At 39.5% G+C, this 15,796-nt stretch overlaps 1 protein-coding gene across 4 annotated transcripts in view; it reads right to left on the reverse strand.

Moving 5' to 3' along the window:
- The window catches only part of VAPA (VAMP associated protein A), a 39,616-nt gene that overhangs the window by 13,539 nt on the left and 10,281 nt on the right, over positions 1–15,796 (reverse strand). For all 4 annotated transcript variants that reach the window (XM_054984686.1, XM_054984683.1, XM_054984685.1 and 1 more), the window contains 4 exons: positions 11,140–11,292; positions 7,022–7,125; positions 6,248–6,328; positions 26–202 (listed from right to left, as the gene is read on the reverse strand). In XM_054984686.1, the coding sequence (XP_054840661.1) occupies positions 26–202; positions 6,248–6,328; positions 7,022–7,125; positions 11,140–11,292 (515 nt within the window). The remainder of the gene's footprint in view (positions 1–25; positions 203–6,247; positions 6,329–7,021; positions 7,126–11,139; positions 11,293–15,796) is intronic.

Consider the following 15,796-nt stretch of genomic DNA (forward strand, 5'->3'; position numbering starts at 1 on the left):
TATATTTCAATTACATCAAACTTACTCTCAGGTGTCTATTTTCCTCTGTCAGTTTCATCACATCCGCTTGAAGTCTTTTGCATTCTTCTACTAGTTTCCTTGTTTCAGTGTCATTAAGTGAAATGCTGTGTGGTTTCGGCATGGGACCATCCTGTTTAGCTGTATTCAGTACTGGAGCAGATTTGCTTGCATCTATGTCATTCTGCAAATATTAAAAATGGCTTCAAAATCTAATTTTTAAAACAAAAATTTAACTTTATTAATTTTACTGCCACTTGATAACAAAGTTTTCAAGATGAAAAGCCTAGAAAAAATGAATGTTCCATTTATGTTATAATAAAGGTTATAAAAAATCTGTTTAAGTCAAATGGGATTAAGAATATAAGAACAGATAATTTTACCCAGTCCTCCACCTCATTCTAAGACAAGAAAGTATTCCACATAATTTAAGTATCCCATCCATGTATATAATGACCTCATATAGACATGTTTCTTCCTACCTAAGAGTATTTGGGAAATTTAAAATGTCAATATCATAACATGCTCCTTTACCATTTAAACATGCTTCTAACTATGACTGCAAGCTAACCACAAGTTACGTTAATACTGATGTAGATGTAATGTTGCAACATGGACAGCTTGAAAAATAAAAAGAAGAGAATTTGAACATGAGAAAAGTTAGGAGATTGGGAATAGTAGGTAATCTGCCGCTGTGTGTTTTGGTGCGCCAAATCACAAGCCAACTAAAGATGCTTCAAACATTTAGAGCAATTATATGTTATAATACACTACAAAACATGAATTAATGTCATTGCTACTGTTACAGACTTAAAGTACAGTAGCCATTTCTTAACACACAGTGTAAATTCAATAGCTTGAATCCAACCAACAGTTAGTGGAAGGCACTGGGTGGATGGTGTTTTCCCTGAGTTTGCTTCTTGCCAAAGAGGGCCAAAGACCTTCTGCCTCACTACTGCAGACTCTTCCAATCCAGATTTTTTTTGCCCAAGCGTGTCATGGAATCATCTCTCTGTGAACCAAAAGAGTTGCTGGGTGGAGTGGAACATGGGGGGAAAGTTGCACACCTTCCAATCTCAGTTGGCTGGTTTTAATCTAGACTCAGAATCCCAATTTATAGGGGAAAATGAACTCTGGTTATCTTACATATCCAGACTTGGGCACTGAAAGTGAACAAAGTTCATTTTAACCAGGATTCCTTCGTTGTGTTCTGTGCAAGAAGGAAAAGAGGGGCATGAATATGTGAACCCAGCCACAAACCTAGTTCATGCATATTCTTAACGTCATCTTAACATGAAGTCTGAATGCAGGCTATGAGAAACACACACCATGGCCTTAAGTTTCTGGTTGGCAGGAAAGGTTTGGGCTTCTGTGCCTTGCACATCTTCCTGCCTCCTCCCATGGTTTCTACTGCTTAATGACCCTTCTTGTCACCTTCCCATTGATGTCTCTCACTTGCTCCCTGATATGCATTTCAGTCCTAGCAACACTCCATTCTATAAAAACCCAAATTATAAAAATGTTGAGTGCCAAATACAGTACCTCAAAAGTGAATAAGCTTAATACTGACACTGTTCTAGGAATCTTTATATGATTGCTTGAATCTCTTGGTATGTTCTAATTTATGGCTAATTTAGATGTTTTCTTAACTAGCTTAAATTGATTTAATGACCTACACAGATACTAGAAGAGTCTTAGGGATTTCAGCTCCCTGAAACAAACCTGATTCATCTTGTGTTTGACCTCACTGACTGGATCCATCATGTCAATCTTCTGGCTATAACTTGAAGGTACAGGAAGAACGTTGCTGCTGACTGGAGTTACGTATGTGGCTCCTGATGCAGAAAAAGTCTGAGGTGGCAGGTGAGACATGCCCTCAGCACTCAGCAGATCTCTCACTGCAAGACTTAGGGGAGTGACTAAACCTAAAGGATTAGGTTCTGCAACCCCACTCTGCTACTTAGAAAAACATAAATATTATGCACAAGCAGTCAGGCAACAGCTTATAACAGGTAAAAAGAAGCTGGCTTCAGACACTTGAGTTTATAACTTTAGCTGGTAGCTACATTTTGGCAAATATGCCACATGCAAACAATTACTACCAGACCATCACCACCGTGTGCCTTGATAGAGTTTGGCTTCCAGTCTGCCAGGGAACAGACTCCAACCTAGAACAGCAGAAGTAAGGCAGAGAGGAATGCAAGACTACCATTCATGTTGTCAGTTACCTTAACTTTTATTCCGTGGGAGGGGGTGCTATAAGTTTCCTGTACCTGCACAGGTATAGGGTGACTACTTAGTCTTTTGGTGCACTAACTTTTCATTGCGCTGTGGTTTCAACAAAACAACAAAAGTGGAATGTGTTGTTCCAAATAAGGAAGTGCTGCTGACCATACCTACTGACTTAGGCATCACTGAGATCTGGGGCAGCATGTAAATGCAGAATGTAGGAATGATAGACAGAAATACAAGAACCCTTGATTTGGAAAAGTTCTTTGATCTCTGACGAATCTGAGTGCTGTTCAGGGCTGGCTCTGCTCCCAGTTTTTAAAAAAAGGGCTGGTGAGGCTGGTCATAACTGGTGTTGCATGTTGTAAACACAGCAGTGTATGTGTGTGTGGTCACTGCCATGCACTGCTGACACTACACACACCATGCACTGCTAACACTATACACGCCATTTGTAACATTTCTGTGGCTATTCTACATTTGCTAAATGGCCACACAATGTACTTTCTCCTGTTAATCTCGAAGGTCTATAGCAAAGCATAAATGAAACCTTTTTTTAAATAATAGTTTAAGATAATTATTTTAAGCTGGGATAAAAAAAGCCTGTGTACAGGGTCAGAGCCATGCTACACATGCAGCTAGTCATTTTTGCTGTTTTCACAAAAGCACTTTCAACTGCTGACAAGACGAGCTGTTCAAATTTTAAAGAGTGATTTGTCTCTTGATAACAGAACTTCGCCATCATAAAAAAAACCATCACAGCAAACAGACTTCTGGCTGAACTACTTGTTCTTGGGATCTCAGCTTAAAAGCAAAGACTGAGAAATGGGCTACTTTATTTGAACAAACCCAATTCACTTATTAAAACCACATCTCCTGAGTGTATCTTCACATGGTCATATTCATCATGCTAGGTAACTATTTCCTTTCTAATGGTCAGATGTAAAACACATAGGGTTGCCAGCTCCAGGATGGGAAATTCCAGGAGATTTGGGAGGTGATGACGGGAGAAGGCGGAGTTTGGGAGGGACCTCAAAGCAGCCATTTTCTCCAGGGGAACTGATCTCTGCAGCCTGGAGATCAGTTGTAATTCCAGGAGATCTGCAACCACCACCTGGAGACTGGCAACCCTAAATACACATCAGACACTGTAGAAACTGAGCTACAGTATTTTTGTTTTGAACTTTATTATAAAGTGAATCTGTTAAAGTACATTGGCTAGACAACTTGTTCAACACAAAGGACTAAAATGAGGGACTAAGCTTAATGAATGTGATATATAAAAATCATTACTGGTGGATGTACCACACACGTTCTATAATACAGAGGCTTATACACAGATTGCATTTGTAATGATTATCCTATTCATTCTTTTTAACTCTTAATAATTAATAAACATTCTGTCCAGAAGCTCAACAGCTTAAATTTGATAAAAGAACAGATAGTTATGTCATGGACGCAGCAATATTAGAGAATCTTGCTTGAAGAGCATAAGTACCTTCAGGACTGTTTACTGGTCTCTCAAAGAATGATGCTGTACCGCCAAAGAGCTTTGACAACAAATATTTAAAATGGAAAACTTCAGTTCTTGATGGGACAAAAGAAGTAATATTCTGTTTAGCTATTCACACGTGCTTCCTGAAATGTGCCAAAGATACATGGCCTCCCACTTTATTCCCATCGATTAAAGCTTATAGTTCTGCTGATTAAGGAAGCATTTCAGAATATCTAGACAGCAACTACTCTACCTGCTAATTACCAAGTTCCTGCATTACTTGCCTGGATATCAGCTATACCTTCTCCTCAGACCTAGCCAAGCACATCTCTGCTACATGTGAGTTGGCCCAAGTGCCAAAAGTCATAACAGCCTGTGTAAAATTCTGGCCATAAATGTATCTTTGCCACAAAGAACAAGAACTGTATGGCAACAGCCTGGACAGTTGATTAACAGACTGGCAGAATGTTAAAGGGCAACAGATTTGTACAGGAAAATCAAGAGAAAAGCCAAAGGTAAGCTCTGCAACTATTTAATTCCATTACTACTTTCTAAGTATCTTATTAAAATTACTTTTCTAGTTTTTATGATTTTTTTTAAAAAATGTAAATAACTAACATATTTAAAGCTCCTGGACTCCTTTTCACAGAATTTAGCAAGTACTGAACTAAACATAAGTAGTCTATGCTTCACAGCATCACTACAGCCATAGAAGTTTCTAAGTGCAAACTACTGTTACAATAGCAAGGATTAAAGACATGGTTGTTTCCTGATCTTGGTTAATTTGGCAAATCCAATCCTTATAAATAGCCTGACATCTATGTACTGGTCCTGTACCAATTTCCCACAGGTCTGTTTGCCAAACAAATACTATCAAACAATTCACAAATGGGCTTCCTCCGGAACCAAGGTAACTATCAACTAACATGGGAAGCCCCTACCGTAGGTTTAACAATAACACAATCAAAAGTATTGCTTCTAAGACTTTGATGATCATTTTTTTCTATTTATAAAAATGCAATGTGCTTAAAGTGCTCAAATATCTATAATAAATACTACGCTTACAATAAATACAATACAAATATAAATTTCATCCAAGGTCCTTCCTTGGTAAGTAATAGTCACCCAATTCTCTGTATTCTTCTTTTTTCTAGGTTTCTTCTTGGGAGTGCTCATTCTCCAAAGTGCTGACTGTGGATTTAGAAGATCATGTCAATATTCCTGGGTTGCCAGAACGAGCCTAATGGGCTTTGCCAGCATGTTGTATCCCGTTTCATATTAAATTTTTTCAAAGGCTCATAATCAACATGAAGTCCAAGTTCTTTCAAGGTCTTTTTTCTCATCACCAAGTTGGGCAAATTCTGACGGACTAGTTTAATACAAAATGGGATACAATCCACAGTCAGCACTTTGGGGAATCAGCACTCCCAAGAAACCATGTCTAGAAAAAAGAAGTATAAGGACAGTGAGGAATTATTCGGTGACTGTATTATTTACCTGTTGGATATTTCCTCACCAGTTGGACTATTGGACATGGTGCTTGTTATCATTTAATGTGTATATTTGGTTATGTTATAAGAAGATTGTTATATATTTATTGATAAGAAGGACCTTGGATGAAATATTTATTGTAAACATAGTATTTATTACAGATATTGAGCACTTTAAGCATATTGCACTTTTATGAATAAAAAAAATATTATCAGTCTTTGAAGCAATACTTTTGATTGTGTTACTGTTATACCTCCGGTAAGCGTTTCCCTTGTTAGCCTGATAAAGCAAATACTATCAGCAAAGAGCCCAACGAATAGAGTAACTTAAATAGACAATGGAAAAATGTGCATGCTCACACAGTCCATGCTTTCCTTTCAGATTTTCCCATTCTGTTTAATGCTCAATTGCTACAACATACTGAAAATGCTGCAACAGTTATTAACAACATGAAGTACAGCAGGATCTCCTATACTGCAGCATAAATGAACACTTATGAACATGATCCATTACCATATTTGTATTACCTTTAGAACTACCACCTTTACTAAATTATTGTATGTTATTGTCTAAGCAAGTCAACACCAGCCGGCCCAAATGACAAAGTCTCTTATGTCCATTGCCTCATCTTTAATTACCAACTGAAGCACAGCCTGCATTCACAGCTGGCTAAGTTGCACTCACAATGGATTGAAATCTGGTTCTAAAGCTATTTTCACAACAATACTAGCTGGGGTCAGTCCAATCATGGAATAGCCCCAGCCCAATTTCATATGGAACCTGCTGATCCAGAAGTGCAACAAAGATGGACTGCAAAAAATAGAGCATTTATGTGCTAAAAAAAATAAAATTACAAAGCTTTCTGCACACTATTGAGGCCATGGTTCCACAGTCCTACATTTTAATGTATTTAACATAATTATATAAATCCTTCACATTTTAAAAAAATCAAGTGGCAAATTCCTAGAGAATTTAAGAGATTTAGATGTAAAGTCAGCATTTTTAAAAACTTACCATCTTATCATTTTCATTAGGCATTTCAAAAACACATCTCAATTTAGAGTCCATCAATTCATCAGGTTTTGCCTCCTTCCACTGCAACAATAGTGAAAAGGTATTACATTTAAACTGATTTCATATTCATTCATATAACAATATTTTGCCTGATCCAGTGTTTTTTTTAAGGGCAAGTGCTGGAGGTGGAGTGTCAGGTTTGGAAATGGGAAACTTGGGCTCAAATACAAAGTTCACTAAGTGGCCTCAAGGACATCTCTCAAACTAAGCAACCTCATACAGTTGCGTTCATGGATACCAAACATAATAGTAGTAGGTGATCAAGGAACAAAAAGAGAAGGAATGTACCATTTTACTTATGAATATTCTTATTAGGACAGGGCTCTGAATAAGGAAATTTGATTGGTGTGTACCTATCCTAAGACAAAGGGCTTTCACCTTAAGCTACAGAATAAAAACTTTCAACACTGTCACATGAAACAGAGCAAAGGGGAGAAAAACAAGACACCAGATTGAAGAGCTCCCTGCCCGCATATAGCTATTATTGACAGAATGAGAATAAGGATGTAATAATTGACTAATTGTCTGCTAGCTTTTCCTTAGCCCTACTTCCTTCCTCTCCTCTGCTAGGTCCCAGCTCTCTCCTCTGCCTTATTCATATTTCAGTTGCCTGTTTCCCTGCTTCTGTCCAGATGAATTGCGCTGAATCTCATCCTGTAGACATATTAGTGAGAAGCCTTTTAAAAACTCTAATTTAAGACCAAGTTTACTTACCACAGCTTCCATATCTGTAATGTTTGGTGGAGCAAAGATGGTCTGTACCATAAACTTGTGTTTACTCTTCTCATTTGGATCATAATCAAAGGGCTGTAACATCACTGTATAACAGACAACATGTTAATTATGAAGAGACATACAAGTGCTTTTTTATATAAGCATTACAATTTCACTTAATATTCAAAATTAAAGGCCTGTGTGATGTTCAGGATATAATTTCATAATAGATAAATTAAACAGGATTTGTTTCAATAATCAAGCTGTATTATTTTCTGTGAATCTGACTTTTCTAGGAATCTATTGGGTCCTCAATTTTTTCTCTGCTGAAAACCAAGTAATACAAAGTTCTCTTGCAAAATCAAGTTCTCTTTCTGCATAAGAACCTGAGCTCTAACTATAATATAAATTAAAAACTTCTGGTAGAAGATGGAAATACCTGATAATGATGGGCAAAATTTGTTATGGAACCATCTTAATGTTACTACTCAGAAAGATGGTACTGGGGAGTATATTATCAGCCATTTTTTAAAATAAACCTCAGAATAATGCATTCAAAGGTTATTTTTGTTGTTTTTAACACAGGAGTACTGTAGCAGATCTAGATGTGCAAGCAACAGGAACAGCACAGAGGACTGCTTGAATGTACTGATGTCTGTAAATAAGTGACCAAGAAGAAATAGAGGTTCAGCTATCCAAATCAATGAATATTTCCCTGACATCCATAAAAGGCAAAGTACTCCACCGCTAAAGCAAAAAGGTCGAAAATTCAGGCATTCAAAAGGTGCAGGACTTCTCATGTCTTGCTACAGAAGCACAAATGCTCTGGTCACCTAAGGTTTACAGCTGATGCATGGATTTATAAATCCCCATCCACTAAGCAAAACCATCTTCACATTAGATTAGCCTGTTCTTGTCTAGACCACAACTGTGCCCTAACACAAGTAGATAAAACAGATGGAGAGCCAAGTACCAGATTATATCAAACACAAGCAGAGGATCCAACAGGACTGTGAGAGACATCTCATTTTTCCACACCATTTCCCTTCCCTGAAAGCCCCCATAGCCTCTCCCCCCTTTTCCTGCTTCCTTCTCACTCATCACTTATATAATGCAGCTTCATGTGCCTGCTGCATATGTAACTTGAGTAAACACAACAGAGGCTCATCCAGAATACAAAAGCAGCAAACAGACAGGACCCTCCCTGAATTGGAGGAAAATACAATAAATCACAGTGTTAGCCTTATATAATTATAATTTAAGTGACTAGTGCAATATGTGAATAAATAAATTATACACAATCTCATAGTCTTTTTACAATACTATATAAAAGACAACCATACCCATCCAAACATAGCAAAAGGTGTTCCAATAATTCCAGCAGCGATAACCTTCAATCAATACCTTACAGGGTGTTTGTTGTGGGGGTAATAATAACATACTTTGTAAACAGCTCTGAGTGGGTGTTAAGTCATCCTGAAGGACAGTATTATTAATATCAAAAACAGCTCTATTGCAAATATAAACTCATATTCATGAATATGTACACATGACCACAATACAATACAGTAATTAAGATGATTTTTCTCTCTTTCTCTTTTGCAGAGCTGCTGAAGTGAGGTCTTAAGGTAACAAGCACCATCCTATGGAGGTCTTAAGGAGACAAGCACCAACCTATGGAGATTATCTGGTAAGTACACAAGCTTCAATGAATAAGCAGATTATTATTAATATTCTCTCTTGGTGTTAAACTTCAGTTTAAACTGCCTCACTGCCCAATTCCAGCAGAGAAATGAGCTCCTCTATGGCACTGGTAAGCGTACATCTAAATGACTCCACACACTCCAGCAGGATCTTCCAGGGCTGGACATACAGGGCTGAATTCACAGCTCATTAAGTAACCATCACAAAGGAAACTCACTATACCATGAGAAAGGAATACTTACTTTGGGCCTGGATTAAATGCAGACCAAAGCCTCAGCTGCAGAAGATTTGGGGTGCCAGGCTAGGCCAGAGCTCTGAATCAAAACAAAGTTTCAGCTACTTTGCTGGTGGAGCAGTTTAAACCCCCTTTCCCTTCTTTCACTGTTCAAAGGACAGTGATGAAAGGGTCATTTTTACTGGAGTCAAGCACAGTTCCCAGCACTTCACCCTTCCTGTTCACCATTCATGAATATTCTTTGGATCATATCCACTTCTGTATTTTAAAAGCTTTGAAAAAATACAGAGAACTTAAAAACAGCTGTTCAAGCAGCTGCAACAGAAACATTTTTTAAAATAATAGCCGAAATAATCATATTTAGTGACGAATCGAGCCGATTTGTGTATCACGAAAACGTGTTTCATGGGGCTGTGTTTTTCACGAAATCCACAAATTTTGAGGCCGATTCATTCAATTTGTGAATGCTTTGTGATGTCAGACAGGCTGGCACCAATCCATTGATTCCCTAGGCAACATAGGCCCGGAATGTCTGCAGACGTTCCGTTGCCATGGAAACCCAATCTTAGCCCACATAACCTTCACAGGCATCTCTCCCTGCCAACCTGAGCAATGCTGGTCTGTGCAAGTTTACCTGGGAACTGTAGTCGAAGACCCCTTCCCCTCTGTTTCCCTTCTCCATTTTTAAGAACGAGATTGTGGAGTAGCTCAGCAGCTCCTTCTGCTGCTGCTCGCTGCTTGCCAGCTTCAGGAACCATTCCCTGACTCTCTACCTCCCGTCCTCCTGCTGCTCTGATATGCCTTTCCACCCACCCTCCCTGGAGCGGATCCGCTCTGCTCAGCTTTTCCTTTGAGAACTTGGAGGTGGGGGGAGGGCATGTCAGAGCAGCAGGAGGATGGGAAGACAAGAAGGAAAAGTCAGCAAAGAGAACCTGAAGAGTGGAAAACCCAAGCAGATCCGCTCCGCTTGACTTTTCTTCCAGCAGCGGCAGAAAGCAGGAGGCCAGGAGGGGAGGGGAAAGTCAGCAAAGAGAGCCTGAAGAGAGCTACTTGGAGGGTGGCTGGAGGAAAGCCTGCTGAAGTCTCCCTGTGAGTTTGGCATCTCTGGGTATAAAGGGGGCCGTTGTAGGGCTCTGGGATCTGATGAATCATGAACCTAACGAATCGTTTTGCGAAATGGGACAGTTTCGTGAAAGTTTGTGGTTCGTGTTTCGTGGAATGCGACGAACCACGAAATTCAGCGTTCCTTTTTTCCCCATTTCGTGTCCATCTCTACTAAGGAGGAAAAAAATTGGTGGAGCCACCTTTTGGTTTAGCAAATAAATATTAGATATAATGAGCTATAGGCCAAATTTTCACAGTGTAAAAACCCCAAATAGACATTATCAATAAATTATCTTTTTCTTCGCAGCCTTTTATCTTCTGTGCAAATTAAAGATTTAATTTAATTGGGATTTTTTGCACTATGACCACTATGAGCTATAACATGAGCAATACTCATCAGATTTGTTTTTTTAAAGGAAAACAATGACAAGCAACTATAGAAGATCTAGCCAGGTCTGGTAGATCTTTGCCAGTAGATGACTCTGTGCACCTTCTCATTGGCCTCAGGAAATTTCCTCCACCCTTGTTCTCTCTCTCTCCTGGTCCTGCTCCTTCCAACTTGATAAGCTAGTGTGTCTTCTTTGACCTATTTTCCTGTGGTTTATGAAGGGCCTGGCTTGTCCTGAGGCCAGCCCCTTTGAAGGCTCCACCCCTCTGGAACTCCCATGAGATCTGAACAATTCAAGTGGGAACTACTACTGCCACTACATTCCAGCTGTTATTCATCTCTATTTCTCCACCCCTTGCTCAAGGCTGCAGTTCCAGCAGATCATCAGGTACTAGACTGTTAAAAGGCCAGTCCCTGTCAACCACTGGAGCATCAGGATTTGCCTTAATGTAGCTTAAAGTGCCACATGTATTGCTGCTTTGGTGAATGGATACTGAGGTTGGGTCCCTGGCTTCCCTCAGAGTTGGGAAGCCCAGGGATTGCTCGGGTCCCCAACAGGAACTTAGCTTTTTCACTCAACTTCAACAATAACCTGTATTAATAAAGCTGCATTTAACCATGAATTCCTTGTTACAGCTTCTGCAGTAAAAATGGAACTAAAATAACCAAACTGTCCAAAGTTGTTACCTGACACAGTTACAGATGATCCTGGGTCAATAATTCCACTGTTTGGCCTCACACAGTATCGACGAGGTGCAGTGGTTTTCACTTTAAAACATACTTTTCTGTCTGATGGATTCCTTAGTTTAAGATTTGTGGTAACTACATCTGTGAAAGGACCTGAAAGTTTTAAAAGTTATATCTTTAATAATTAATTTATTCACCAGTTATCTTTTTCTCAAAAACAGACTTTGCAAGCGAACTGTAGATCAGCAATTCATATATTAATAAGTCCTCATGGCTGCCATGCAAACTTTCAGACAAACAGCACTGGGACATTCCCTCTGGGAACTCAGGTATCACGGGGTCCAATTTGAATTGGGCAGTGCACAAGGAGAAGAGAATTGTCTGCCCCTGAAACAGCTGAAGGCAGCAATTATAACCCCTCTTGGAGAAAGGAGCAAGTTTGCTTGGTGACACAAACACTAATTCTTTGGGGTTTGTCACGCTGGAAATATTGTACACTGTGGGGACAGGGGTGGCTTCCATCACCTCTCCACACTCACTGTGCTCCCAAATCCAGAGTTCCAAGCAGGATCCTCCCAAACCCTGAAGGTGAAACAGCTGTGAAAACTTTAAAATATGAACTGTCCTTTACTGCCAGCCATGTTTGAGAGGCTGCAGCCAGCGTGGATCCCCCTTCAGAACCATCACCACCCCAGTTATCTAGGAGCCTCATTACAGTTTGTCAGTAAACCATTATTTGCCTGGAAACTGCAATTTCATTTGAACCAAACTGTAATCTATCTGATATACTAATCCAGGATTTCCCAGCTTCCTTGTTCCTTGGGCTAGAAGACACAACAGTACATTTCTCTGCCAAGATTAACAATTCCCTCGATTTTTCGAAGTCAACACTAAGGAAAATGCACATTCCTATAGCTAGTCCTGAAGATGTCTGCCCATGATCAATATGAAATTACTTACACCACTATCTAGACACCTCAACCAGCATAATTTCCATTTAGCATAATAATCACTAAGCTACCAGTTACTAACTAGCCTGGGTATCTACACACAACCAAACAGCAGTAAGTGAATGGATTGTATAATAACAAGCTAATGTTACACTGTACAAGCCTGGCTAATGTTATTCATCTAGGAAACAACTACAGCAATTATTAGCTGGATTAGACTTAATTTCCAAGGTTACCCAGTAGTAGTAAATCAAAACAAGCTTAGATGCTTGAAAGCCTAAAAGGAAAAATGCCTGTTAAAGCTTAATTGCAGAACAAAAACTAATTCAACCAAATCTGACAATTATTTTCTTAAGCAAAATAGCAATGCCTATGATTAAATTTCAAACCTATATCTTAAATGGCCATGAATGCAGTGAAAGTATATTTCTTTAATAACTGATATATAAAGTATTATATATAATTCAATTAGAGTTTTAAAAATTAAGCATATAGGATATTAAGCTACAGCGTAGAAACATTCTCATTTTATACAGTGGCATACATACTGCTGTTTTATACTGCTACATATTTAAATTGATTTCCAAAAAAATGAAAGTAAGTTTGGTTGCCAATTTTTACCTTCACTACTGGGGGAAAGTGATAAGCTAGGACAATACTATACTAATAAAATGTCTCCCCTTTCAGAAGTTACTTCATCATTGGGTCAATAGCAGAAAGATGCTATGACGCCCCCCTCTTTTTTTTTTTACTTAAGCAACTTGAATGGCACTAGAAGCATTTTTAAATTCAAAAATAACAAAATATTTTATTTAACATAGATGGGAAAGGTCAGGTGATATCAGGGTTGAAAATTTCTGAGGTAACTCAATACAGGTAACTGAGGTAAAATCAGTACATGCAGACTTACAGTCTAATGTTTCAGACTACTGAGAGTTTCTTAAGCTCTTCAGTTACTTAAATCTTTATGTTGAGAGGCTTTTGTTCCAGTATTTCCCCAAACACTCTAGTACACTTTCTTCACATATTCTTTTATTCAGTTTGGTTTCCAGAAGGCTGGTAACCCTCTTTCCAGTACCCAAACCCCTTCTCTTGATACAGCAGTACTCATCTTGAGTTTTTAACTGATCCTTAATGTCTCAAAAGGCAGTTTCCGATCATACCAGACCAGAGGTCTCTTCACTCATCACAGCTAACCAGCTGTTTGACTGGGTAGAGAAATTCTCCTCTCACTAGAAGATGTATCTCCTTTCTTTCACCTGAATGGGAGTCTTTGCCTACTTCCCAAACTTCCTTACCAAGTTTCCCTCAGTTCTCCAGTCTGCGTTAAACTGCTCTCAGTCAGGGCTAAATCTCCAAACTATCAGTGCTCAACTCCTCTCAGCTAGGGCTGAAATCAACCTTTCCTCCCCCCAACATCCAGTTCAGAAGTCTTCCCCTGTTCAGCTCCTGCTACCCAATCAGATTCCTTGGAGTACTAGTAGCCTGTCACTCAAAGCACTCTGTTTCTGTGAAGAATTAACCCTTCACAGTCCTTCAGCAGTTTGTACAGCACTTCTAAGCGTTTAAAAAGTGCAGTCCGTCACAGATGCTATTCAGGATGAGTTGTTAAAAGAAATTCACAGCATTTGAAATTATAATCAAATATCCTATCTTAATTTTTTCACATCAAAATTGCACTCATCTTTTAGTGTAATACATTTAAAGTTTATTTCAGGAAATGTACCCTATTGCAATGATAACATATAATCAGCCAAGTGAACAACACTTTGTGGTTTATCTATTACTATTAATAAAACAAGCCAAATTTAGGCTGTTTGTGAAACAAAAAAAATCCACATACTAAATTAAAATGGAAGCACTAGTTAGCACTACAGGTTCCAGAGTTCGTTAATCATGTGCTTGAGTATACCCAATACAAAAAATATAAACAAGTGAGGCTGGTTCTTTTAGTAGTTAGTGTTGGATTAGGCTGAGAGACCCAGGTGAGCCAGTCACACATACTCACTCATCCTAACCTACCTCACAGGATTGTTGTGAGGATAAAAATAGAGGACAGGAGAACGATGTAAGCTGCTTTGGGTCCCAGTTAGAAAGAAAGCAGAGTATAAATGAGTTAAAATAATTAAATAAATAAAATGTTAACCCTTTTAGATTTGTAAGCCTGCAAATGGCAATATTTTTTACAGCAGCGTAGGAGAGTCCCGGAGACGCCGAGGAACCCACACTTGCTCAAGCCACCACATTTGCTCATCAACATGGACATTGAAGTCTCCCAGCACAACAAACCTGGGGTCCTCCAAGGCCCATCCTGCCACCAACTCCAACAGGCTCGACAGTGTAGCTGCTGGTGCATGAGGCAGTCAGTACACCAGACAGATAGCCAAACTCTCCTCAGCATCCCACGTCAGGCCAACACAATCAATGCCAGTGATCTTTGGTGCAGGCAGTGGCCTGAATGAGAAAGACTCTTGAGTGAGTATTGCCAGCCCCCCAACCATCCATCTGGAACTGATGAAGGACCAAAACCCCGGGGGTGTGTGTGGTTCTTTCAGGGCAACCGTTTCACCGTCCCTCACCCAGGTCTTGGTCACGCACACCAGGTCCACATTATTTACTGAAAAATATTAAATATGTTAAATATTTAACTGCTTTCCCCCTTGTAATTAAACTGTAGAAAATGGATCACAGAATCTAGTACCCCAGGCCACCAAAATTCTCTGACAGAGGACTAATTTTAGCCTGAATGTTTGACCTACGAATGTGCAATTCGAGTTTGATATTCCTGTTAAAATACTGAATTTTACCTGATTTTGTATTACCAAACTCAAAAAGGAATACCGAATCAGATTTGATATTCTCAAACTCAAGTTTACTGAATTAATTCAATTAATTTGGTAAACTTCAGTAATAGCACTGGGCTGTTCCTTTGCTAAGGAACAGCAAAGAAACACCATTTCTCGCCTTTTTTAACCAGAGAGGAGGGGGAGAAGGGAGGGAGATTGAATGGCCCATCCTTGTATGAGCTCTCCTTCTCTGGCCAATGGGATTCTTTAGAAGGAGAGTGTCTTTTTTAAACAGTTAGGTTCGCCTCAGAGCAACCACTTTGTATGGTGTGTGCGCTTTGGCTGCCTGGAGAGCTCTGAGACCCTCCCTGCTGATGGCTGTGGACTCTCTTTCTGTGGTCTGGCCTGAGCCTGGCCCGCTTCGGACTCAATGCGGACTGCGACTGGAACCTGCTGCCCAGCAGATTCCTTCCTGCTGCTGCCTGCTGCACCTATAGGACTTCTGCACCTGGAGGACTTGTGCTGCTGCCTGGTTTGAGAATCAATAGACTTACTGGGTTTCTCTCTCTCTAGGGGCAGGCGGTTGGCATGGTGTCTGGGAGGGTTAGGGTTGGAGGCGGGGGAAGGTTTCTTTTCTTTGTATTTTAAAAACTTTTTTTTGCTGTGTGGGTGGGGGTGCTTTGGTTGGGCTTTTGGGGGGATTTTAGTTTGAAGTTGGTTACTGTCTATTTTGCTGCTTGTTCTTCTGGGGAGGGTGTCTTTTTTGTTTTAGCCTGTTGTGAGTGATTTGTTGTTTGGTGTTATAGTTCCAGTTAATTTTATTAAATTCTCTTTTTCTTCTGGCGGGGGGGGGCTGTTTTCCCCTGTTGTTGTGGGGCTTGGGGTGCTCTTTCTTTATACAGTTTTTTGCTTGGTGTTTTT

This window comes from Eublepharis macularius, chromosome 7 (assembly GCF_028583425.1).
Source record: "Eublepharis macularius isolate TG4126 chromosome 7, MPM_Emac_v1.0, whole genome shotgun sequence".
Lineage (NCBI taxonomy): Eukaryota > Metazoa > Chordata > Lepidosauria > Squamata > Eublepharidae > Eublepharis > Eublepharis macularius.